The 26,134-nt window shown below is 39.5% G+C and overlaps 1 protein-coding gene across 3 annotated transcripts in view; it reads right to left on the bottom strand.

The window, feature by feature from the left end:
* Window positions 1–26,134, bottom strand: part of ARHGEF10 (Rho guanine nucleotide exchange factor 10) — a 276,309-nt gene that overhangs the window by 73,513 nt on the left and 176,662 nt on the right. For all 3 annotated transcript variants that reach the window (XM_073626640.1, XM_073626639.1, XM_073626637.1), the window contains 7 exons: window positions 23,305–23,420; window positions 15,051–15,178; window positions 14,840–14,940; window positions 6,120–6,241; window positions 5,617–5,703; window positions 2,243–2,469; window positions 1,574–1,731 (listed from right to left, as the gene is read on the bottom strand). In XM_073626640.1, coding sequence (XP_073482741.1) covers window positions 1,574–1,731; window positions 2,243–2,469; window positions 5,617–5,703; window positions 6,120–6,241; window positions 14,840–14,940; window positions 15,051–15,178; window positions 23,305–23,420 — 939 coding nt within the window. The remainder of the gene's footprint in view (window positions 1–1,573; window positions 1,732–2,242; window positions 2,470–5,616; window positions 5,704–6,119; window positions 6,242–14,839; window positions 14,941–15,050; window positions 15,179–23,304; window positions 23,421–26,134) is intronic.

Raw genomic sequence — 26,134 nt, 5'->3', positions numbered from 1 at the left:
ACCTAGTGTACCTCCCACATTCATAAAGGATGATGGGAAGTGTAGTTTGATTACAGTGTAGAGAGAGAGAGAGAAGAGGATATGATGTAATCCCTGTGTCAACACCTTCTCCTTGCCAGAATAGATGCTGCAGTTTTTGAATTAGAAAGCTGATTTCCTCAAAATGAAATTGGAATTTTCTCTTATATTAAGGAATTTCACAAATGTAATAACTGTATAGTGTTTAGTGTGTGTTTAGTGTGTGTGTGTGTGTGTGTGTGGAGTACTAATGGGGGATGTTCTGCTTTAACAAGAAAAAACTGTCTATGGACAGCTTAAATGACTCCTGCACTGTATACCCTATACTGTACATGACACACTCTTGCACTATAAACAAAAGAATGTACATTACAGAATACTGCACTATAAACACTATTGTACAGTACATACTCTTGCATTATATATATTGCATTAAAGCGCTGCGTAAACTGTTGGCGCTATATAAATCCTGAATAATAATAATAATAATAATATATATATATATATATATATATATATATATATATATACTACATTGTACATTACAGACTTCTGCACTATACTGGCTCCAAACCACAATCAGCCAATTAATGAAGTACAACTGGTTTTCTTTGGTCTTACAGATTCTAGGAGAATTGATAATGTGCAAATTAGCACTTGCCTGAATCCTAATATCCTAATGTATGTAGTTTATAGACATGAGATGGTGGTCAAATGATAGTACTGCATAATTCTTCTATGGACTAATCATAATGCACCAATTTCAGAACCCCGTACATGTTTATATACCAAGTAGGCACTCCCAGTATTAATCTTCCTTGACATTCAGCAGGGCTGGTGCAGCCAACAGCCAGCAGCCACAAAAAAAAAAAAAAAAAAAGACTTTTCTTTATGTCAAGGTAATTTATAGTAACTCAGCTAACACAATATAGAAAGGCATAACTTTACCTTTGTGAAGTTTACCATCCTTCTTGTTAGTTGTTACAAATATTCTTTCAAAAACACACCATATCCTGATTCACCTTGCCCTACTCAACAAATTGTAAACAAACCTCTGGCAGGAATCACTTTGTCCTACATGCATTGTAGTACCCCTGGTACCACATATTCGTAGTTGTGAATGGGCCCATATAGGTTCCCTTTCACAGTAAATAGCAACACATAGATATCAACCAGGCCCAAAGGGAGAGAATAGGATTTCTACTTGAACCATTATTCTCTATAGTCAGAGCAGACACATGTGAAACATTTACTTTGGTGCTGGAGATGTACAATCTGTAAACCATTGCCTAGCCTTGGGCAGATTGTTTTGCAAGAACTGAGAGATTGGGCTACATTTGAGGTATGAAGGTCTTTACCTATCTGCCTCCACCCTTCTTAGTGGACTGTGAATTGGCATCATCACCTCTATCCAGTGAGCAAAGCTGACCAAGAAAGCAGTGTCCATTCAACCATGTATTTAGCTGTATGCATGGATTTATATTGTAAATTCCTTGCTTTTGTGAGTCTTAAGATGTTAAAAGATATGAAGCTAGTCATATTGATGTTATTTTACCTTCCATCTTTGTGTAGATTGCAAGACTTCCATTTACAAGACCTGCATATAAAGTGTGGGACACGCTGGCAAGACTCATGACGGTAGATTTCTCTGGAGTGAAAAAGTGCTGCAGACGAACTTTTTTTGATCCTTGGCTACTTTTGTAGACACATATGCTAGAAAAAGTGCAAGGCAAACATTAAGTTGATATAGCAAGGGCATCTTTCTATACTCTGTAAATGTTATAACCATCACCTAAAATTCATAGCAGTCATAAATCAATACCCATCAGATTATAGCTATACTCATGTATAATGCTGAAAAGGTGTGCTTTGGTCTAGAAATAGCATTAGTTTTAAGAGCTGAGCATTGACAGGCTTCAGTTCTTGCTGGTTCACTTTAAGACAGCATCTGTCTTAGATTTTTAATATGCACATATATATTACATAAGTACCAGTATCTAGGCAACCAGGAAGTTAAATCTGAGTACTTAAAGTTGTTGAATCTTCTCTAATTAGCATAAAATCTGTTTTTAGAAAGAGCCACAAAATTGAATTTCAAGAAGGTATTACTTTTGCCAGGAATATCTTAGAAACACTGTTACAGCTGAATAGTTCACAGTTCCTTCGCTAATATCTAACAGTCATTGTGACTTAAAGCAGATATATCAGAATAAATAACATTTACCTTCCTTCTTCCATGCCCAGGCAAATCGTGGGCACATCTGGTGCTCGCGAAGAAGAACCACATTCGGAATCTGGGACATCACTTAATTGTTTGTGCCTTTCTTCCTCAGGGACACAGACCATGCAGAGTATGCGTGATTCTACATTGAAACACTCTATCACCTTCGGGCTACGGTTGTGAAGTGAAACAACAGCAATCTGACCCATCTGATTAGTGCAGCTGCCAATCTAAGTAAAACACACAACAAAGAGCCACCTTTTGATTTTCGCAGCTCCATATGTACTCACTGTTTATACATCAACAGAAGGGGTCTCATTCTTTCGTTCAACTCTTATTTCACAGGTATTAACTTCCACATTCAATGTCACAGAATGAGCTTTAGAACTAAGAAGTTCATTGAAAAGCTGTTACCCCCTGTTCTTATGGGGGCTGTCTGTAATTTACTAGATAAATGTAATTTACAAAGTTGTAAGAGTGCTAGAAAATGTATACCCAGGAAAAATAAAATTGTGCAATATTTTCTTATATGACACCCGTGAGATAAGTAAACTCAGGACAGAAACAAAGAAGCTTCAACTGATTACTTCATTTTAAATATGTAGTTATCTGTAATTTCCCTTTGTTACGATTACTTGATTTTAAATATGTTGTTATCTGTAATTTTCCTTTGTTACATAGTAAGCCACTAACATATGACATAAAGGTAACTGGAGCACCTGATCTGCATATGCTTGCTCCAGATCAGTGGCTCACTAAGCAGCGAAGCATGGAGAAATATGACAGTCCTGGAACATGCACCTTCAAAAACAAGCCAGTAATGGCAGTTCTCATGTTTCTGTCCTCCCTGGTTCCTTTAAAAAAGAACATTTCATCAATACTGTTCGCTAACTGACCACTACTGTCAGTGGACATATTTTAATATTTCAAGTTGTGTCTTGGTCTCTTCCAATAGTCAGCCAAGTGTTCATAAATGTGAACAACAGCATTTAAGATAGAGGGTAGTGATGTCCACAGGAGGGCACTGCACTAAAGAGAGATCAACAGAAACCACTATTGCTACAACCAGCCCTGCAGAAATGAATCAACTCACAATGCTGCTGCAGCAGTCACTCCCCGGAGGGGCTGCTGAGAATAGACAGGTTCTCCCAAGTAGCACAGAGGCTGACAGTCACACAAGCTCAATCCCATGCACACTGGTAATTTAGACTCAGTCTAGAGGATGTCCTTTTAGGATTTATTGCTGAAGAACATTAACAGGGAGGGGTTTAAAGTCACAGGATACTCCAAAACGGTTAGTAACAATGATAGCATGACAAACTTCTCTCTAATCTTTCAAATAGCAGCTTTTCTGGAGGTAGCAGGGGACGGCCAATATATCTAGGACCCTACCACAGCAGTCCATATAGCAATTTTCTTCACTTAGTTCCCTTTTTGCCACTTGCACAACTAACAATCCCCAGCAAGATCTTTACTCACAGTATCCCAGGAGCTGTCTGCCACCCAGCATCCACAGGTAGATCCTGAGTGGGGGAGATTAACTAGATCCATCTCCAGGCCAAGAACTTCAGCACAACAAATGTAATCATCCAGCAAACTTCCCCAGACCCTCAGCCCAGCAGCTGATAAGACCTAGAATGGAGCTTACTGTCTTAGTGGAACAGCCTTCAGGGGTAGCAGCCCCAAGAGAACCTGATTCCTCCCTTAAAGCAAAAGAACATTCTGTTCAAGCCTCCTGCATATGTATCACCTCCCCAGCATCCTTCTGGACGCTTCCTTCCAGAGGCAGGTGTGAGTAATCAAATCCTCAGCTCAGGAAACCCTGAACAGACCAACACAATCAATCACTGCTCCATTCATCATAACAATCAAAAACAAACATTTTCTAGCTTAACTAGAGGAGGGCGTGACACTATTTTTCCCCCAAACTATTTTTTTATGTAGAAGAAAATAAGGTATCTATGCACAATGTATGTACTTGAAAGTATTGGATATAATCTTCATACATTCGCTCACCCATTTGCTGCCAGGCTCTGTGCGCCATTATTAACCTAAGGTGGCCAGACTATTTTTGCAATATTTCACTTTTTCTATTTTTCAATTACAGCTTTTTAAGTTTGCAAAAAACACCCCAAATCATACATTTTCTGAAAGAATGGGACCAGTAGAATAAAAAGATACGACTGATTTTGTAGATCAAGTGATAGCTGCGCAAATGCTTATCAAACCAATATTATTTTCACAACTAAGTCTAAAAATTAAACCTGTATTAAGTTAATAAATCATTTGTAAATTTTAAATGCCTTTTGAAAAATAGTGAAAAGCGACCATATGCAAAACTGTAAATAAGCAAATATTGCTGTAAATCTGGAGGTTGGTTTAACACTGATGCCTTGTGGTAATGTCAATCTGTATTGCTGTGTATGCACTGCGTTGTGATAAAATTATTTGGGCACATATTTTATCCCAACACTGCACGGGGACGCATCACAACGCGCTGCTGCACATAGTGTTGAATGAATATAAATAATTAAAAGGAGTTTAAAAATAGTTTTAAAAAAAGAAAAAACAAAAAAAAACAAAAACAAATTAGCACTGCCTTGTGTTATAACAACTGCAGTACATATGCAAAATGCACTACAGCACCTGTATTTTGTGCACTACAATGTGTGTCTACTGGTGTGAATGGACCTTATATGCCCAATACATGACAGAACGCTGTACCAACATAAGCAATGTTGGTGTGGTGATCTCCCCTTACTGTGCTATTGTTGTTCTGACAGGGGGAGTCCACACCCCCCACTGACTGCGAGCACTGATTTTCCAGCATGTCCCTTCGACAGAAGCCAGTTGTTAGACTGGCTTCTGTCAGACAGACTTCTGTACACAGACTGAAAGTCAGTGTGTAACCAGCTTTAGTGTGTTGGTGGGGAAGGGGCGTTCCATAGTTCTCACTGGCTGTAGGTACACATGCAACAGCAGGGTGGGCACTAGGGCCCTAATGTCAAGTTGCTGCACATATGCATCCTGGGGAACTGTTTTTCTGTGCTGAGAGTGTGCTCTCTGAATGCTCTCAGTACAGTGAATGAGCTGTCTCAGACAGTTCCAACAGCTCCAAGTCATTTTTTACAGCATAATCTAAAAGAAGCTACGGGATGCTTCAGAAGATTTTTCTTACCACCTAACACTGTAAGATCTATGCCCCCTCCACAAAAGAAGCAATCATACTAATGGAAACATCTTTTGAATTGCTATGTCTTATTTAGCGGTTTGTATTTTAATATTTTTTAATCAAAATAAACAATCCATTTTAGTATATAATATACAATTGTCTGTACTACGATAATAAATCAAAAACGTTAAAAGAGTTCACTTACCCACAAAAACCCATGATGCATGGAAAGTGTATCTGGATCATTTTCACTACCGAAATAATGTTCAGGGTTATAGACAGCACATTCAATCTGAAAATAAATCAGGGAAATGCTAATTGGGTCACAGAACATCACGTCCATACCTGGGTCTATAAATATCCTTAAATCATATACAGTAGATATCATTAACCTGCAGGGACATCAATCATGAGGAAGGTAAGAGAGCACTATAAATAAGGTCACACGTCGTTGCCTGGCGTGTAAAGCATGTGCACTGGCATCTGTGAGACACCACTGCTGGTACATTACACATTTACTGACAAGGCCAGATGGGAGTCTGCAATCTGCATCCTTTATATAATAACTCCATAACATGGAGTTATTATATAAAGAAAAATAAAACCTTTTTGCAAAGATGTGTTTACAAAAAGGCTGTGCAGGAAGGATGTGTGGTTCTCTTCATGACCTCGAAACATGCTGATGTCTGCGTTCTAAAAATGTCTTACCTTAAATTCTTGTTGCTTTGCCATGATTACTGGCAAATACTTAACAAGCAAGGGGTGCTTTTCCTTTTTGACCTGATTTCCCTCATCCTCTAGGCAGAACCAACCCAGCTGGTTCTCCTCATCTGTAATAAAGTTAACCAGAAAAGAAAATGTGGGATCCAGTCAGTTTTAAGGTTTTTCAACTTTTTTGCTGTTCATCAGAACAAGGGATTCCAAGCAAAAAGGACAAGGAGTTAATTTAATAAAGCTACAAAAATATTCACAGTGTCCAAGTGCAGTAACCCATACCAACCAAAATCACTACAACTTCACTACAGTCATAGGAGAACAATGACGTTTGATAGACTCATTACATATAGCACATGACAACTGTACTTTGCATTCCATTATTACATCAGTATGAACAACCTATAAAAGTGTATGGGAAAAATGCCTGTGACCATTTTCAACCAGCTAGACAGTTTAAAGGAAAAGTGTTTTTCCTCACACCTTCTAGTCTTTTCATAAACTACAGGCTCTGGTATGTTTTGTTAGAATAATGCTTATGTCTGAATTATGTGTGACAAAAATGTAACATTGTCTATTTTAAAAATAACCTATAATATACAAAAAGTGGACTGAAAGCAAAATGTTGAATGGTCTTATCGAAGTCTCTTGCTTATCATATTAATGTTTATACAAGGCCAAATTTTTAAAAATGTTTAAATGTTTTAAAATGAGTAGGTAATACTTAAAACACCTATTAAGTTATTTTTTTGCCTGTGTCCCACTGGAGACATATATTTTTTAATTTTCATTCCTAGAAATGCAACAGAAAATAAGAGGAAATCAGTAAAAAAATTAACAGAATTTCCATTCTAGAGAGTGGTCACAAGAACAGGCGTCCCCATTGACAGATTTTCCTTCACTTGTTGCTTTACAATAAACTAAAAAAAAAAAACTAGTGTTGGACTTTACTGGTACAATTGAGACTACAAGTTTAAAGAAAAAAAATTGACAAATCTTTATTATTTATAAATATTTGTTCAAAACTGTAATGAGTCCAATCCTAAAAACATCCCCATATCAGATGCATTGTATATCTTATACATAATTCCTTGTTCTAAATAAATAACGGATAGCTAGTTACCAACAATCTGGCCTACACAATTTACTGTATAGTATATAAAAGGTAACGAAGGGCTTTGTGGTGAGTCATCTTCTTATGTCAACGCGCTTCACCAGTGGCTTCTTCAGGGCAGATTGAGGACTATACTAAATAAATATACCACTTTGAAGTAATGCATTGTGACATACTTAAATATGTAGGGTATCAGGTATTTAGGTATGTCACAATCCATTACTGTAAAGTGGTATAGTTATTTAGTATAAGGCTCCATGCACACTGAAGCTCATAAACGTCTGTTTTTGGGAGTTTGGGCGTTTTTTTAACAGCCCATAAACTCCCCTCTATGTTATCCTATGAGTCCATGCACACATGGACATTTTTAGATGTTTACCAGCAATGGAGTTTATGGGCTGTTTTCTGAACACCATAAAATTGCGTTCAGGAGTCGTTTTTCTGACCACAAAAAACGCCAAACGCTGATAAAAACATGGTTCACCAGCATTTTTTAGCGTTTTTGATCCATTGATAAAAAAAAAATAAAAAAATAAAAAAAAAAACCATAAAAACCACTTACGTGGAAAAACGCTACAAAACGCTATTGCAAAAAGTTAAAAAACGTTGAAAGACTCACTGCAAAGCTACTGGCGTTTTTATAACGTTATTTTAACGTCCAGTGTGCATGGAGCCTAATTATGTAAAAAAAATCATATCCTTATTTGCACTTTGGTCTTTGGGATGTTTGGATCACTTCACTTCATCCCAGGTACTTGCAATATCTGAGCACTTTAAAGTTTTTGAAGCCTCTGTACAATTGTACTCCATCAGAGGCAAATGTTTTTTTGAGCATGTATAAGCCTCCTGAGGCCTCTGTCTTGGTAACCCTTCGAGTATTGCTGGCTCCCATATGGTCAGGTGGAACCAAGATGTTTTATGGCAATGCTTGTGGTGTGTATCTATGGTGGGTGACCTGTATGGTACCTACCGAGGCTTCCACCGCACCGGAGGAAACCTTCACGCTGCCCACGTGCAGTACGGCACCTCACGACTACACTGGGAATACCTCCAGCGCTGAAAACCACCGCACCTACCATACTGGTAGACGGTCACATCACTCCTGGATATTGCATGACTCATCTCCTGAACTGTAGCAGTCATCTCTGATCTACTTAAAGTGAGTAATTCACACCATCCCACTTCTAGAGAACCACCACATTATAAAAAGCATTGATCTATATCCTATGAAACGGATGGCTGAGTATTAATTACACAATTACACTGACTCCCAAGCCATATGTATTCCCATCATATACATCATCTCCACTCAACCAGGTGACTTGTCCTCCCACAACACCCATACCCAGGGTGTTTTATCCCAGTGGACGCTATACTGCACATAACCAATATTTATGTTTGTCTGTTGGGTAGATCTTGGAAATTGAGCTGACAGAAGTCTACAGTGTGTCTGTATAAGCCAATGCATGGCTGACACCACTGGACGTTATCTGTCCTTTGCTCTCTCCCCTGATCCCATTCACAAATGCTTGCTAAAGTTGTTGAACTGTTATGATATGTGGTACTGCTCATAAACTATGCATTTATCACTATTCATCTGGTAGATCTCAGAAATTGAGCTGACAGAAGTCTGCAGTGAGCCTGTATAAACCAATGAACGGCTGACACCACTGGATGACACCTGTCTTCTGATCTCCCCCCTGATCCCACTTACACATGCTTTTGAAGCTGTTGAACTGTTATGACACTTGTGGCATAATACGCTTTACACTGGAGTGACTTTTTCTGGGCCTGTGTGTACACAAGTGGCCACATTGTTCTTAATGTTTTTTTATTTTTCACATAATCTGCCTGTTATCTTTTCACATTAAATTTTGATACCATTAAACACATTTTCATATTAATAGGTGAAGGCCTCAGCCTGCCTTTTCTTTTTTTTCCCCATTTTGAACTCCTCGGGTCCCTTCCCTCCTCCTTTTTTCTACATGTCTGTTTGAGTTCAATCCAATCCAATAAATCAATCCAAGTCTAAATTTCTAGCAAACTGACATACTAGCAAACCCAGATACTACCTAGTAAAGCTCAATCATGGATATCTCCCGGCAAGTGAAACATATGTAATATAAATGCAATATGAATGCAACGACAAACCAGAATAAATAAGTCTAAAATGTAAAATATATATATAAGAAATATAGGAAATATAAGAACTATAAGAAAAGAGAAGATCAAGGGGTTGTTGATTATACTAACGCCAACATTGGTAAATGATTAATTTAATATAACAATTAAAAAAACAGAAATTCATAAATAAAACCTTTATATCCCTGATAAAACAGTCGACATCAAGTTCCACATTGGGTACAAGGGTATCAGTGAGAAAGATCCATTTTGTTTCGCGTTTGGTAAGAGGATTAGCCAAACGCAAAACTTCCTACCAGGAAGGAACAGCCAGATACTTTCAACGCAGTGGATGCGGTGGATGGCAGACAGCATTCCATACTGATTGGTGATAACACACAGCTTGATTATTTAACCAAAAGCCTGTTACAATTTATGTTGTGTAAGTGTGGTTTTAAGGGGGTGGTCGCCTTGAATAAACTGTTAAAACGGTATCACGCTATGTGGAGCCTTTTTTTACATGACTAAACCATCCTGGGCGATGAGCTGTTTGAGATAACCGGACCAAACGGGAGACACCTGGTGTGTTCAAGGCTTTTGAATTACATCCCTTCGGTGGGTGTGAACCCCTAGGGGAGTGTGTTTCACGTGGTGTGGACTCTGGTGGATGGTATATGCCTATCAATCATTAAGTAGAATCCTTCACCTATCAATTAAACTGTCTCATCACCTATCAACATACTACTGATTTCCCATATGTTTTTACATGAGAATGCTGGTCATACTTCATTTATGTGATTTGAGCGCTGCTTTGAGTATTGGAACTGTGTCTAGATGGACTAAGGACTTTTTTTACTTACGTGTATATTACAATACAGGTAGCAATGGCAAAGCCATAGGATCGGATGCACCAGTGTTGAAACAGAGAACAAGAAAGTGAAACTGAACAGCAGAATGAACCAGGCTTTGATTACTCTTTACTAATTTAATATAATAATGCATTTGTTAATATGCATATAATGTAATGTTAAATGTAAACATGTTAAAATAAGTTTTGGGTTTAATGACACTTTAAGTTTATACTTTTTCTATACTGAAAGATGTCTTTTTTACTATTCATATCAATTTTTTTAATACATACCATTCAAAGCACATCTTTTTTAAAAATCCTACCTTCAAAAAAGTTTGAATTTTTTTTTTTACAATTCAACTTCTTTATTGATACAAAATGAAGAGAAAGGGCAAGAATTTCAATTAAAACCAATATAGAGCATATACATAGTACATGTACTGGGTCGCTGGTGTTCCAAGAAAGGAAGGTGGTCACAGATAGATGTTAAGTCCCAACATGTTTCGCCAATGATGGCTTCCTCAGGAGATAATGTTTGACCACCACAAATAATCCAGCTCTAACACAAAATACAAGGCAAAATATCAATGATTATATAAATAATGACCATAAATGTAAGTGAAACAAACTTTTGTCATGACTTCAGGAAAATATATAGCACATACCTCCATCAATCCCGGACCAGGAGATGGATACATTGGGGGGACCCCCCCAGGGGAAAAGAGGGGCATTTTTGGGGTTTAAAAAAAGACCCCAGCCAAGGATAGCGCAAGGGAGACCGTGCACAGTCGCAGGAGGTAGATAAGAACCCAGCTAAAGTGTGTAAAGACAGACCAAAGAATTAATTAATATATATACATTCTGGACAGAGAACAAAAGTCCAATTATATGGGCCAATAACAGGAGACCTTATTGGCCAATAAGAGGATCTCCTCTTATTGGCCCATATAACTGGACTTTGTTCTCTGTCCAGAATGTATATATATTAATTAATTCTTTGGTCTGTCTTTACACACTTTAGCTGGGTTCTTATCCACTTCCTGCAACCGTGCACTCCTTGGCTGGGGCCTTTTTTGACACCCAAAAACCCCCCTTTTTTTCCCCTGGGGGCGTCCCCCCAATTTATCCATCTGCTGGTCCCGGGATTGATCGAAGTATGTGCTATATATTTTCTTGAAGTCATGACAAAAGTTTGTTTCTCTTACATTTATGGTCATTATTTGTATAATCATTGATATTTTGGCTTGTATTTTGTGTTAGAGCTGGATTATTTGTGGTGGTCCCACATTATCCTCTGAGAAATCCATCATTGGCGAAACATGTTGGGACTTAACATCTATCTGTGACCACCTTCCTTTCTTGGGACACCAGCGACCCAGTACATGTACTATGTATATTTATATGCTCTATATTGGTTTTAATTGAAATTCTTGCTCTTTCTCTTCATTTTGAATCAATAAAGAAACTATATTTTTTTATTTAACTCTTTATGCAGTATTCATTACAAGCACCGCGATAATCCCAATCCTCCTCTTTCTTGATCTTCACTAAACGGGATGAGGTGCATGATATTCTACAGCCACTCAGATCATCTCCTATTGTCTACATGTGGATAAAACTGTTAAAGGTATGTCTACCTGTGGGTTATAAGAAGATTATGGTTTACTCCAGATCATTTGAGTATCTCTACCCCTGCGCCCCCTACTAGAAAGTGTTGCCCCTGTCCTTTCAGGTACAGTATATGTAGATTATTATAACAGAACTGTTTTAGAAGTGTCAAAATTAAGCTGCTTCTTCTGTACTATGCTACATAAGTCACCACACATATAGGAAGAAGAAAAATAGTGACTATTCTAACCATGTATAAGATTATTTATGTATTATATGTATTGAATGCCACATTTATGCAGAAGCTGGCTTTCAAGGATAAATGAAGGCCGTAGTAAATAAGTTTATTTTATTGATTATGTCTATGTCATATAACGATATTTTATAAGGTCTATCATGTTTACAATGTAATAATAAATCTGTAATACACAAAATAAATATATGAAATACAGCATGTGTTATTTTTGACATTAAAAATGTCTTAATGTTTGGCATATGTGTTCCTTGAAACTATAAGGGAGTGATGCCCATGATGACTTAATCCATTTCAGAGCCAATTCTGAGAATCCAAAAATGGTTTCAATGCAAAAGATTAAAAGATTGTGGTCTACAGTATCAAAGGCAGAACTAAGATACAGTAGAATACGAATAGTTAGTGAGCCTGGTGACTTTGACCTAGGTGGTTTCTGTGCTGTGCAGTGGCCGAAAACCAGATTGGAGGGGTTCACATAGGTTATTTAAAGTCACGTGGTTATGTAATTGAGATATCACAGCCTGCTCGAGGATCTTGGCAAAGTGGGGTAGGTTGGGGGGGGGTTGTTTAAATTGTCCAGTGCCATGTTGAGGGTTTTTTTGGTACCGGGGTGATAGCAGTTTTGAGTATTGTTGGCATAAAGGGAGTCATTTATGATATTGAGAATAATGGGGCATAGAGAACTAAAACAGGATTTAAATAAATGGGTGGGAATAGGATCAAGTATGCAGGTAGAAGATATCATATTAGAGATCAATTTAATTGCACTGTGGCTAATATGCAAATAGTACTTAGCAGCATTCCTCTTTAGGAGTAGGCAGTCATGAAGAGGCTTATGCAAGAACCGAGGTATTCCTTCCTCATGTCAGAACCAGAATGGGGGGGGGGTGTTGGGCTTCAACAGCTCAACACCTCACAGATTTCAGGAATAGATGTATGCTTTACAATATATCAAGTAGGTTATTACTGTATAATTTTAGTATATCATTCTTAAAATTCAGTTTTCAATAAAAAATATCTTATGACACAGTCATCTAGCGAAGTTTTCTGGAAGTAAGTTTATAAGGAATATTTATGATTTTTTTTGTATAATCTCTGTTTTATATTTTTAAAATAACATACATTGAGAAAAGCAAAACACAACAACCCAGAAATAAGAAAAAACAATAAGTGCCCAGGGGGAACATAGGGGGGACAAGGGAGGACATTGGGTTACAGGAGCAAAAAAAAAAACACTGATACATTCAGTTAGCTAGCCTCATATGACTTCATCAAGTTATACCCCAGCCACAGAGGGGCTTTTAGGCATATTAACCATTGTATCAGAACAGGATTGCATTCTCACATATAGGGTACAACACCTTGCGTGCTGCATCCAATATAACCCAAAGTGAAATGGTGGGGGAAGGGGAGACGAGGGATGGGCATATCTGAGAACAAAGAACAGAACGATCAAGCAGCAAAACAGCAGTAGGTGCAAATCTGTAACTATTAAAGAGAACCTAGCGGTTTGAGGAGCGCAGGTCTCACCCTCCGAGAAATTATCCTCTAATCAGCCTGCCTGGGAGTGGCAGTAGGTGGCGTCTGCGTCATATTAGACATATAATGTATCCAAGTGGCCCATATAGCGTAAAAAATTTGTCATACCTGTCCTAGCACTTCGGCATTCACTCCTCCGCTGCCATGAAAGAGTTGAGCAGACGCACCCAGTCGGGTCGCCCTGGAACATGGGCCGACTTCCAATGTATGGGAATCAGACGCCAGGCAGCATTTAAGAGGTGTGGGAGAATCGATTTACGGTAAAGGCTTAGAGGAGTGGATGGCACGTACAGCAAGAACTCCAATGGGGAATCCTGCAGATCTGGAATATTTATGATTTAATTCTTAAACTATATTAAATATATTGTATTAATTGCCTGAGAATTCCTTCTGAAAAGGATAAAGGATAACTATAAAAGCTTCAAGGTAATGGTAAAAAAAAAATTGAAAGTTATCTAGGAAACCATTGTCCATAATACAAAATGTGTTGAACTACATCTTTCAAGATTTGTGATTTCAAGAAGAAATTTTGATTCAAACATACACATAGGCTGTTATGACCAAGCAGCAGAACGAATTGTAAAAAGGGTAAGGTTATAGTGGTCAGTCACACAACAATCTAAGTTCAAGAAGCTTTCCATAATAAACATCTTGGTTATTATTGTTTCGCCTTGCTTTAAATGAGCAAGTTGTCAGTAATTGTAGTCCTACAGGAAGGGTGCTCTCTGAGAGAGTCCAAAATGTCCCCCGGGAAGAAACCCTTGCTCTAAACCAATAACAAAATATTCAGACAACTCACACCCATTTTTAGGTGAACCTCAAAATTCAAAAGGAGATATGGTGGCTAACACTGCTGACCTCTACTCCTGAAAATTCAACTTCCTTGGCTGCTATGCTGATTGACTGCCATTACTTCAGTTGAGGCCCAGTAATATTTGCATCCACTGATGCTCCTATTGTTATGCAGTTATATCCATAACATGCACTGACAAACTGACTGCTATAAGTGGTTAGTATGAACCATATTTTCAACTCCATTACAAACCAGCAGAGAAAAAGAGCCATTATAGAATCATTCTTTTCTCTCTCTCATAACGTCAAAATCCAATAAATAATCACTAAAACTACTATATGTTTGATCAAAATACAATTACTTAATATACCTCTCAAACACAACTAACAGTGTTTCTGTATAATCAGCACAGAACATTTAAGGATGTGCAACTTACCAAGTGCAAGTTTAGCCATCTGCAAGTTATTGATCCATGACTGCTTTGCAGCAGGGGTAAAAGTATTAAACACTGCTGTGAAGAAAGTGGGTCGTCCTGATCTGGAACATATTAAGATAATAAGATAAAAGAATATTCAAAACGGCTTTGCAGTTTCTCTAATATGAACACTAACTGGAAAACTATCTTCAGTAAAAAAAATACCACTGACTTGTCATGTTTGCCAGGAAGCCGGAGCTGAATTCTACAGCGGTCTGCCGCTCGAATTTCATTCTCTTTCTTCAAGATCAGCTTTCGTAAACCTGAAGACCAATCCTGAGCTACAACCTGGTTCAAGTTCTGTATGGAGATTAGAGAACAGCATTTGGTGACAAAGGAGCATTCAAAATGTATAAAAAAAATATTTTAGAATATTAAATATTTATATCACATGCCCACTCAAAACTAAGGTTGTACTTATTGGTGGACACTGGCTGGCTAAAAGATCACTGAATTATCATCCATGCAGCCTTCATTAATAGATCCTAATTAATTCATAGAAGTTGTAGTACAGCTTTATATATGAAGCAGCTGGGCTGAAAGGACTGACATAGTCGGTCTCTCTCGATGAGAGCCTGTGACAGCCCCTTGGTTGTCTTAACCTCTGCCGCACTAGGAATCAGTACAAGGTATACATTCTACTGACTATAATCCCACAAGGAAGACGACACTTCACATGGCTAATCGCAGGGAGTGAGACATTTCCCGATCTGTGCAGCTGCCGACCGGGAAATGTCTCACTGTCTGTGATTAGCTGTGTGCAGTGTCGGCTTCCTGGTGAAATCGGGATCGTGGGATTTCAAACTCTTCTCAGCATGCTGCAGAGAGCCTGAGCCAGCTTCTCCTGCCCCCTCCACAGCCCAGTGCTCCAGTGAGCTGTGGAGGGGCAGAGCAGAGAACCGGAGACTGAAAGTTACCGCTCTCTGCTCAGAGCAGAGGGGGGGAACTGAGCAATCAGCAGTGTTTGATTGCTCAGTTCTCCGGGTAGAGCCAGCAGGAGACAGCTGCAGCCATCTAGGAGAGTGTGATTTTTTACATTTTTTTTGACATTCCCATACTTTTCTTTTAAATACTTAAGGCCTAAAAAATATTCTCAAGTAAAAGTCAACTGCTGATCCTATTTAAAGCATACACTTACTTTGTTTCCCACTTTTAACATTATTCTTACATCTACATCTTACATCTAACATTATATTTAGAGAATTTACTCACACCAATACAGGCTGTTGAAGTAACTACTTCTCTCATTGAAAGGTTTACAATCTTCTGCAGTTTTAAAATAGCACAGTACAGTAAAGCTTTAAAACAGAAAGTATTCACGTTTCATTCCATCTCATTTCCCAAAAAATAGGAGGATTATTCCTTTCAGGACAATGGGTGGTGAGATGCAAATTACTTCTTTGCTTTTGATGCATATGCAGAATAGTGCAACTATAGCAAATATTATAAAGGCATTTATTCCAAACTGCATACAGCTGTTTCAAACTATTTTCTCATGATGAGTACAGTATGTGGAAACCATGGCTTCTATACAGTTTATAATGAAATGTTTACAGCCACTAAAGATCTATTTGTTATGTTTCTGTAGTCAAAGTCCTTTTTCATATGGGCTTCAGTTTGTACCAAACCACATATAGCCAGCGCTACAGGAACCTTTACCTATTAAACAAAATAAGCAAAAAGAAAAAGGTAACCTTTACCCTTTCAGTCAGTTTTGTTGAAGCTTTTAAAGCACTGTAGAGGGTGGTGCTCCGCCCGCTTCACCAGCTGGCGGTGCCACCAGACACACAGGCAGCAGCGCTGGCACTGACAGAGACAGACTGTCACAGCTGCGGGGGATTTCTCTCCGTCTCCCCCCCACACTGCTTGCTACAGGAGAGCAGCGCTTGCATGTGCAGCCACTGGCTCTGCTCCCTCCCCTCCTTCCTCGTTGGCAGGGGGAAAAGAACCAATCTAAGAGGAGGACAGCAGGAGCAGAGGATCTTGGGACATGTAGTTCCGAAGCCAAGTGGCCCCATGTAAATTTCTTGGGGGCAGACTACATACCCCAGCATGCACAGGGAGAGCTGGAAAGCAAGCCCAGGGGAGGAGAACATGGTTAGAACCATAACAAGGCTGCCTGGGAGCAAGGAGAAGGGACCACGCAGCGGTGTAACCAGACGCAGGAGAAGGGGGCTCTTCTTCCTGGACAGCTTCCAAGAGTAGACACCTTGGCTAGGACAGCGTGACCGCTTCCCCACCAGCAGGTCCACGAGCAGACGCAGACCCATCGCTTCAGACACCCTATTAGCTGTGTGGGTGCCCGCACAGACATCGCTGGGCCTTCAGGTAGCCAGTCAAGCATTCCTAAAATGCCTGTTCCAGGACAACCTCTCCCTTGGGCCTTGGTGTCGCAGGATTGGTGAGCAGGCAGAAACCCATCTTGTGTATAACCCCCCCCCTTTTTTTTTTTCAAAGAAGACACGGCATGCAAACCATAGGTGTGCGCAGGGGGTGTGCTGAGTGTGCCTGGGCACACCCTAATCACCCCTTGCAGCGCAGATTCCCCCTGCTGATATTTCACCAAAGCTTCTAAAAAATTTTTTAAAAATAATAAAAAATATAAATTAAATTGTAAAAAATAATACAAAAACAAAATAATAAAAATAAAAAACTACTGTCACCATCCACTACCCTACTACTTTTTTAAATGTTTACATTTATTTAGAGTGTGTGTGTGTGTGTGTGTGTGTGTGTAATATATATACTGTTGCTTTACTCACTTTATCAAGCTCTGTGAGAGGACCCTTTGCACCAGCTGTTTCACCCTGCTAAAATATTACACTTAAACATGCTTGCCAGGACTTATTGGGCCCTTTTCAAAGAGCTAGCTGAAGACTCAAGGCTTCATCTCTGAGGACTACTGAATATTCCCTATTACAAGGGATAGGTACTTTCAGTGCCTATTCAGGCCTGCAGTGACTCAGGGACAAACATACTTGTTAAGGAGGAACTCTAGCTTTATTATAGAGTGTATATTGCTCATTGTTGCATATTGTATCACGCATATACAAGTTCAGGGCCTGTGATTTCAGGGCTTTAGGGAAATAGACTGACCTGCAACAAGTCATTTTGATTTCCCTTCATGTCTGAGCACATAGGTCACCTTTGAGACAGTTAAAGGAGAAATACAGCCAAAGCTTGTTTGGCTGTACTCCTCCTGTGGATCACAGCAGTGCAATTCGTTCTGCACTACTGTGCCCCATTTTCAGCAGACAGCGGGCTGAAGCCTGCAGTCGGCTGACATTACAGAGCCGGTCCAGGCTCGGGCAAGATCGCGACAATGAAGTCGGGATACACCCACATGCCTGTAACAGCACCCAGCTCAGCCTTTTAGCAAGCCGCTGAGAGCCTGAGCCGGCCACTCCCACCCCCCCTCCCCAGCCCAGCGCTCCAGTGAGCATGGGGGGGCAGAGCAGAGAGTTGCTGACTGACAGGGAGCTGTGAGAACAGAGCAATCGGCAGTGTTTTAATCGCTCAGTTCTCAGTGTTAGAGGTGCTGGGGGACAGATGCAGCATGGGACCGATGCTGCATCCACCTAGGTAAGTATGATTCTTAAAAAAAAAACAAAAAAAACCCATATTTCTCTTTTAAGTTGTTTGAGATTGTGCTGTTTATATTTTGCATATGACTTAATGTTATACTGCCCTATACCAGAGTTGCTATATTTACCTACTTGGTTGAATTATTACTGCCTGTTTTTTTCTGAGAAAGTCTTTCCAGTAAAAATACTTTGTGGTTTACTACAGTTTGTCTTCATCTGCTGTTGTGTTCACAATAACGTTTATTTGCCAGATGTGCCAGGGGGGCTGAGACTGTTCTTGGAGTTGAGGGGCAGAGCATAGAACCTTACATTCTTAAGCCTTCGGGGGGCGGCGCTACAGCATTCTTTAGCTACAGTTTGTAAAGGTCAAGCACAGATCTCAACAGAAGTGCCAATTGTCACTTTAACCGCTTGCTGACCAGCCACCATATGCGCAAACCGCCATAGGTGTAAGTTGTTCTTTGCATAGGAGATAGCGGCCGTGCGCCCGCCATGGGAGCGTGCTCGTGGGTCCGGCGAACTTGATGTCCACCAGCGATCGTGGTGCACAGAGGCAGAATGGGGAACTGCCTATGTAAACAAGCGGATTCCACGTTATGCCAGATAACATGTCAGAGATCTTCTGTTCCCAGTGATCGGGAACAGTTCTCTCTGTCATGTCCTTGGTAGCCCAATTCCCCTATAGTTAGAACACACCCAGGGAATACACTTAACCCCTTGATTGCCCCCTAGTGTTAACCCCTTCCCTGCCAGTGCCATTTTTACATTGATCAGTGCATTTTTATATCAATGTAATAGTGTCACTGGTCCCCAAAAAGTGTCATTTGGGGTCAGATTTGTCCGCCACAATGTCGCAGTCGTGCTAAAAATCGCAGCTCGCCGCCATTACAAGTAAAAACAATTAAAAAAAATAATAGTCCCTAAATCTATCCCATAGTTTGTAGACGTGATAACTTTTGCGCAAACCAATCAATACACGCCTATTGCGATTTTTTTTACCAAAAATATGTAGAAGAATAAAATGATGAATACATTTGATATATATATCTATATATATAGATAGATATATCTCTATATATCTATCTATATATATAGATACAGTGGCTTGCGAAAGTATTCGGCCCCCTTGAACTTTTCAACCTTTTGCCACATTTCAGGCTTCAAACATAAAGATATAAAATTTTAATTTTTTGTGAAGAATCACCAACAAGTGGGACACAATTGTGAAGTGGAACGAAATCTATTGGATATTTTAAACTTATTTAGCAATTAAAAAACTGAAAAGTGGTGCATGCAAAATTATTCGGCCCCTTTACTTTCAGTGCAGCAAACTCACTCCAGAAGTTTAGCGAGGATCTCTGAATGATCCAATGTTGTCCTAAATGACTGATGGTGATAAATAGAATCCACCTGTGTGTAATCAAGTCTCTGTATAAATGCACCTGCTCTGTGATAGTCTCAGGGTTCTGTTGAAAGCGCAGAGAGCATCATGAAGACCAAGGAACACACCAGGCAGGTCCGTAATACTGTTGTGGAGAAGTTTAAAGCCGGATTTGGATACAAAAAGATTTCCCAAGCTTTAAACATCCCAAGGAGCACTGTGCAAGCGATCATTTTGAAATGGAAGGAGTATCAGACCACTGCAAATCTACCAAGACCTGGCTGTCCCTCTAAACTTTCAGCTCAGACAAGGAGAAGACTGATCAGAGATGCAGCCAAGAGGCCCATGTTCACTCTGGATGAACTGCAGAGAACTACAGCTGAGGTGGGAGAGTCTGTCCATAGGACAACAATCAGTCGTACACTGCACAAATCTGGCCTTTATGGAAGAGTGGCAAGAAGAAAGCCATTTCTCAAAGATATCCATAAAAAGTCTCGTCTAAAGTTTGCCACAAGCCACCTGGGAGACACACCCAACATGTGGAAGAAGGTGCTCTGGTCCGATGAAACCAAAATCGAACTTTTTGGCCACAATGCAAAACGATATGTTTGGTGTAAAAGCAAAACAGCTCATCACACTCAACACACCATCCCCACTGTCAAACATGGTGGTGGCAGCATCATGGTTTGGGCCTGCTTTTCTTCAGCAGGGACAGGGAAGATGGTTAAAATTGAGGGGAAGATGGATGCAGCCAAATACAGGACCATTCTGGATGAAAACCTGTTGGAGTCTGCAAAAGACCTGAAACTGGGACGGAGATTTATCTTCCAACAAGACAATGATCCCAAACATACAGCAAAATCTACAAAGGAATGGTTCACAAATAAACATATCCAGGTGTTAGAATGGCCAAGTCAAAGTCCAGACCTGAATCCAATCGAGAATCTGTGGAAAGAGCTGAAAACTGCTGTTCACAAACGCTCTCCATCCAACCTCACTGAGCTCGAGCTGTTTTGCAAGGAAGAATGGGCAAGAATTTCAGTCTCTCGATGTGCAAAACTGATAGAGACATACCCCAAGCGACTTGCAGCTGTAATCGCAGCAAAAGGTGGCTCTACAAAGTATTAACGCAAGGGGGCCGAATAATTTTGCACGCCCCACTTTTCATTTTTTTATTAGTTAAAAAAGTTTCAAAAATCCTAAAGATTTCGTTCCACTTCACAATTGTGTCCCACTTGTTGGTGATTCTTCACTAAAAATAAAAATTTTATATCTTTATGGTTGAAGCCTGAAATGTGGCAAAAGGTTGAAAAGTTCAAGGGGGCCGAATACTTTCGCAAGCCACTGTATATGGATATATATATATATATATATATATATATATATATATATATATATATATATATATATATACACTACCGTTCAAAAGTTTGGGGTCACCCAAACAATTTTGTGTTTTCCATGAAAAGTCACACTTATTCACCACCATACGTTGTGAAATGAATAGAAAATAGAGTCAAGACATTGACAAGGTTAGAAATAATGATTTGTATTTGAAATAACATTGTTTTTACATCAAACTTTGCTTTCATCAAAGAATCCTCCTTTTGCAGCAATTACAGCATTGCACACCTTTGGCATCCGTCCACAACACTTTTTTCCAGTCTTCCTCTGTCCAATGTCTGTGTTCTTTTGCCCATCTTAATCTTTTTCTTTTATTGGCCAGTCTCAGATATGGCTTTTTCTTTGCCACTCTGCCCTGAAGCCCAAAATCCCGCAGCCGCCTCTTCACTGTAGATGTTGACACTGGTGTTTTGCGGGTACTATTTAATGAAGATGCCAGTTGGGGACCTGTGAGGCGTCTGTTTCTCAAACTAGAGACTCTAATGTGCTTATCTTCTTGCTTAGTTGTGCAACGCGGCCTCCCACTTCTTTTTCTACTCTGGTTAGAGCCTGTTTGTGCTGTCCTCTGAAGGGAGTAGTACACACCGTTGTAGGAAATCTTCAATTTCTTTGCAATTTCTCGCATGGAATAGCCTTCATTTCTAAGAACAAGAATAGACTGTCGAGTTTCAGATGAAAGTTCTCTTTTTCTGGCCATTTTGAGCGTTTAATTGACCCCACAAATGTGATGCTCCAGAAACTCAATCTGCTCACAGGAAGGTCAGTTTTGTAGCTTCTGGAAGGAGCTAGACTGTTTTTAGATGTGTGAACATGATTGCACAAGGGTTTGCTAATCATCAATTAGCCTTCTGAGCCAATGAGCAAACACATTGTACCATTAGAACACTGCAGTGATAGTTGCTGGAAATGGGCCTCTATACACCTATGTAGATATTGCACCAAAAACTAGACATTTGCAGTTAGAATAGTCATTTACCACATTAGCAATGTATAGAGTATATTTGTTTAAAGTTAGGACTAGTTTAAAGTTAGCTTCATTTAAAAGTACAGTGCTTTTCCTTCAAAAATAAGGACATTTCAATGTGACCCCAAACTTTTGAACGGTAGTGTATATATATATATATATATATAGATAGATCTAGATCTAGATATAGATATATATAGATATCTATATATATATAGATATCTATATATATATATATAGATATCTATATATATATGTATTATAGCAGAAAGTTAAAAAAAAAACATTTTTTTCAAAATTGTCAGTCTTTATTTGTTTATAGCGCAAAAAATAAAAACCGCAGAGGTGATCAAATACCACCAAAAGAAAGCTCTATTTGTGGGAAAAAAGGACGTCGATTTTGTTTGGGTACAGTGTCGCACGACCACGCAATTGTCAGTTAAAGCAGCGCAGTGCTGTATCGCAAAAAATGGCCTGGTCATTAAGGGGGCAAATCCTTCCAGGGCTGAAGTGGTTAAACAAGTTGCTACAGTAGCTGGCTTCCATACTACTTGAAGCTTGTTGAAAGCCTGCTGTAGTCTGGTAGCAGCTTGCTTAAAGTGACAATCAGCACTCCCATTAGGATCTGTGTATAACATTTACAAACAGGAGCTGAAGGACACTTTAAAGGCTTAGAGAAAGCTGCTTAAAGCTTGCCAAAAGCTTGCTGAAAGTTTCATAAAAAGCTTGCTGTTCACACAGGTCTAAAGCTGGGTATACCTGTATTGAAAAGTGGCCGGTTCAACAGAGAATTCCGATCTGTGTGTAGTCCTCCCAGTTTGACAGAAGTTGATTGTTAGATCGGCTTCTTACAAATGGTCCTGCTAGAAAACCTCCTTCAAACAGTGGCTGCAGTGCTGATCAGTGTATTCTGACAGCAGAGCAGTCTACACTGTCAGAATAGAAAAGCACAGTGGGGGAGATCTCTGCATCCACCTAGCTCATGTGGATGCAGGAATCTTTTTTTTCTCATTCCGACCGCTAGGTTGAAAAAAAAAAAAAAAAGTGTGTGTAATCAGCTAAATAACATTTAAAATACAGTGCACATTCCTACCTGATAGTTTCCTTTTAATTGCAATATTAGTTGTGAAATTTGGTTGACAACATCCAAATCATGAAGCAGATTCTGTAAGTCATGATAAAGCTGCCCAGGCCCCATGTATAATTTATCTGCAGATATAAAGAAATACATATGTGTCAAGAACATGTCTTACCCATTATAACAGTGTTATAATGATGTAGTAACTGCAAAGACAGTACATTATTTTTGACAGCACTAATAATATCAGAATATCCATACAATGTAGAAGTCAATGACAGTGTTCAAATCTAGTTTACAACCAATGAGATGAGATCTGCTAGCAGAGGATGGACAAATATAATTATAGCAAACACAGCTCACTGGCTACCTCAAACAAAGAGCCAAGTAGGAATTTTCAGTGTTGGAGTTTCCAGAAAGGAGCATCTAAAAAAAAGGTAGGCTGCAATGTAAAAATATTTTTACAGTTATGCTCTGTGAATTGGAAAATGTACCAAATATGCGTTATAGGTGTTATCCCAATTTGGCTCCAATGAAAATACACTTTAAATAAATATTTAAACATTTTATTTGGTCCAGATCATAATCAAATGAATTCTGACTTGCCTGTAAATTCCATATCTTGGAGTACAGCACAGGACACAGACTGAACATTCATAGACCCAGGACTATAGGCTGATACTTTCAGGTGACTGGTGGACTGTGTCCTGTACTATATTTAAAAATATAGAATTTACAATTAAGTGAAAGTAGAACTACAGGCAAATGTTGTTTTTCCCATTTTGAATAGGTAAGAGAGGGTTATAACCCCTGTAGTTTGTTTTGGTTTTGTTTGTTTTTTGCCATCTGTCTCATTTGGGAATTTTCCCTTCATAGCTAAAACAGAAAGTGAGAGGAAATCCCTTTAAAGTGAGGGACACCCTAGGTGAGGAGGGGTCACTAGGACTAGTATCCCCATTGGAGGATAACGCCTCTATTACTGTTCTGGGGAGAACCCAAAATATGGAATTTTCTTTTACTTTCACATTCAATGAAAACAGTAAACAAGACAAATAGAGAACGTGAATCTCCCTAACAGGGCATAGACAGCAAAAAAAAAAAAAAATACCTGACAGATGTTCTAATCCCTGAACGCTCTATACAAAACTAAGAAAAAAAGTTTTACCTTTAGTTATACTTTAAAATCCCCTTTATCCTAATCATGCAATACTGGCCAATACTGGCCACAGGCTGAACAGTCATAGACCGTGGGACATCCCCAATACATGAGAAGGGTGGGCAACAATTTAGACAAACAGAACTGTGCCAACAGGCCCAACAAAAACAACAACAGGGTCAACAGACCTGACTTCAGAGTGTCGCTGCAAAAACCCTGTGGCTGAAATCTGCATCATCAAAAGATTCAACGCCCACGTGGTAGAACTTTGAAAAGGGTATGAACAGAAGTTTAGATGGCGGCCTTACAAAGCTGAGCAGCAGAGACTTGAAAATGCTTTTGCAATACCTTTACTTTTATGCCCCGTACACACGGTCGGACATTGATAGGACATTCCGACAACAAAATCCTAGGATTTTTTCCGACGAATGTTGGCTCAAACTTGTCTTGCATACACACGGTCACACAAAGTTGTCGGAAAATCAGATCATTCTGAACGTGGTGACGTAAAACACGTATGTCGGGACTATAAATGGGGCAGTAGCCAATAGCTTTCATCTTTTATTTATTCTGAGCATGCATGGCACTTTGTGCGTCGGATTTGTGTACACACAATCGGAAATTCCGACAACGGATTTTGTTGTCGGAAAATTTTATAGCCTGCTCTCAAACTTTGTGTGTCGGAAAATCCGATGGAAAATGTGTGATGGAGCCTACACACGGTCGGAATTTCCGACAACAAGGTCCTATCACACATTTTCCATGGGAAAATCCGACCGTGTGTACGGGGCATAAGAGTGTAAGCACTTGAGAGGAGTTGCTTTAGGAAGGATGAATGGGTTTGGTCGTAAGATTACCTTGGCTTTGTAAAGGATGAGAAAGGGCTAAGAGAGGGCTGCTAGTTTAGAGAAAAGTCTCAGGGACAATATTCCTTGGACCGCAAGGGATTGGAATATTCCTTCCCAACCCAAAAAATTGCCATCTGTAGTTATCACTTTCCAGTGATATGGGAGAAACAACCTCCTTGTTGTCAGGGCCAGGTTGGAAATCATTAGGCTAGGGAGTTCCTGGCCTGGCTGGACAGGAGCAAAGGTAGATAAAGAGAAGGAGAAAGCTTGTTTCATGCCAACAAAATGTTTTGTTGGAGAGGTCTAAAATGAAATTGGGTGAATGGGACAGCCTTAAAAAGGAGGCCACTATGAGTGGAGAATTTCACCAAGGGGCATTTCTTTGACCTTAAAACCCAAGTGAGAGATCTAAAGGGAGAGCAGTTTGTATCGTTAGTCTGTCACGGTGGGCATACCCCTGAAGGGGTTTTAAGGGACTTGGTTCCATAAGCATTGACCATGGCCCTGGACTTGAATAGAACTCTGCGGCTAGTTACATGTGTTGCATAAAGTGCCGAGGTAATCACTCATGCAGGATCCAGTGCCTAAGGCAACATTACAGGCCATACCCAAAGTGTGGGGTTTGTGTACAATTCCCAAGTTTACACTAATCCAGATGCACTACTTCTATTGTTGTATTAGAAAACAGTTAAGAGTCAGTTTAAGATTTGAAGTAAAATAATAAACTAGTGAGCTAGGGGTGATTTCTCACCCCTAGGAAGAAATGGTCCATCACCTTAGGACACTAGCAAAAAAAGGAATCATGGAGTTGGGTAGAGTTGTGGGGGGAGGGGTGCCCAGT

The sequence above is a fragment of the Aquarana catesbeiana genome, linkage group LG04, assembly GCF_042186555.1.
Source record: "Aquarana catesbeiana isolate 2022-GZ linkage group LG04, ASM4218655v1, whole genome shotgun sequence".
Taxonomy (NCBI): domain Eukaryota; kingdom Metazoa; phylum Chordata; class Amphibia; order Anura; family Ranidae; genus Aquarana; species Aquarana catesbeiana.
The sequence above is the reverse complement of the archived record's forward strand: the minus strand, read 5'-3'. Positions and strand labels throughout refer to the sequence as shown.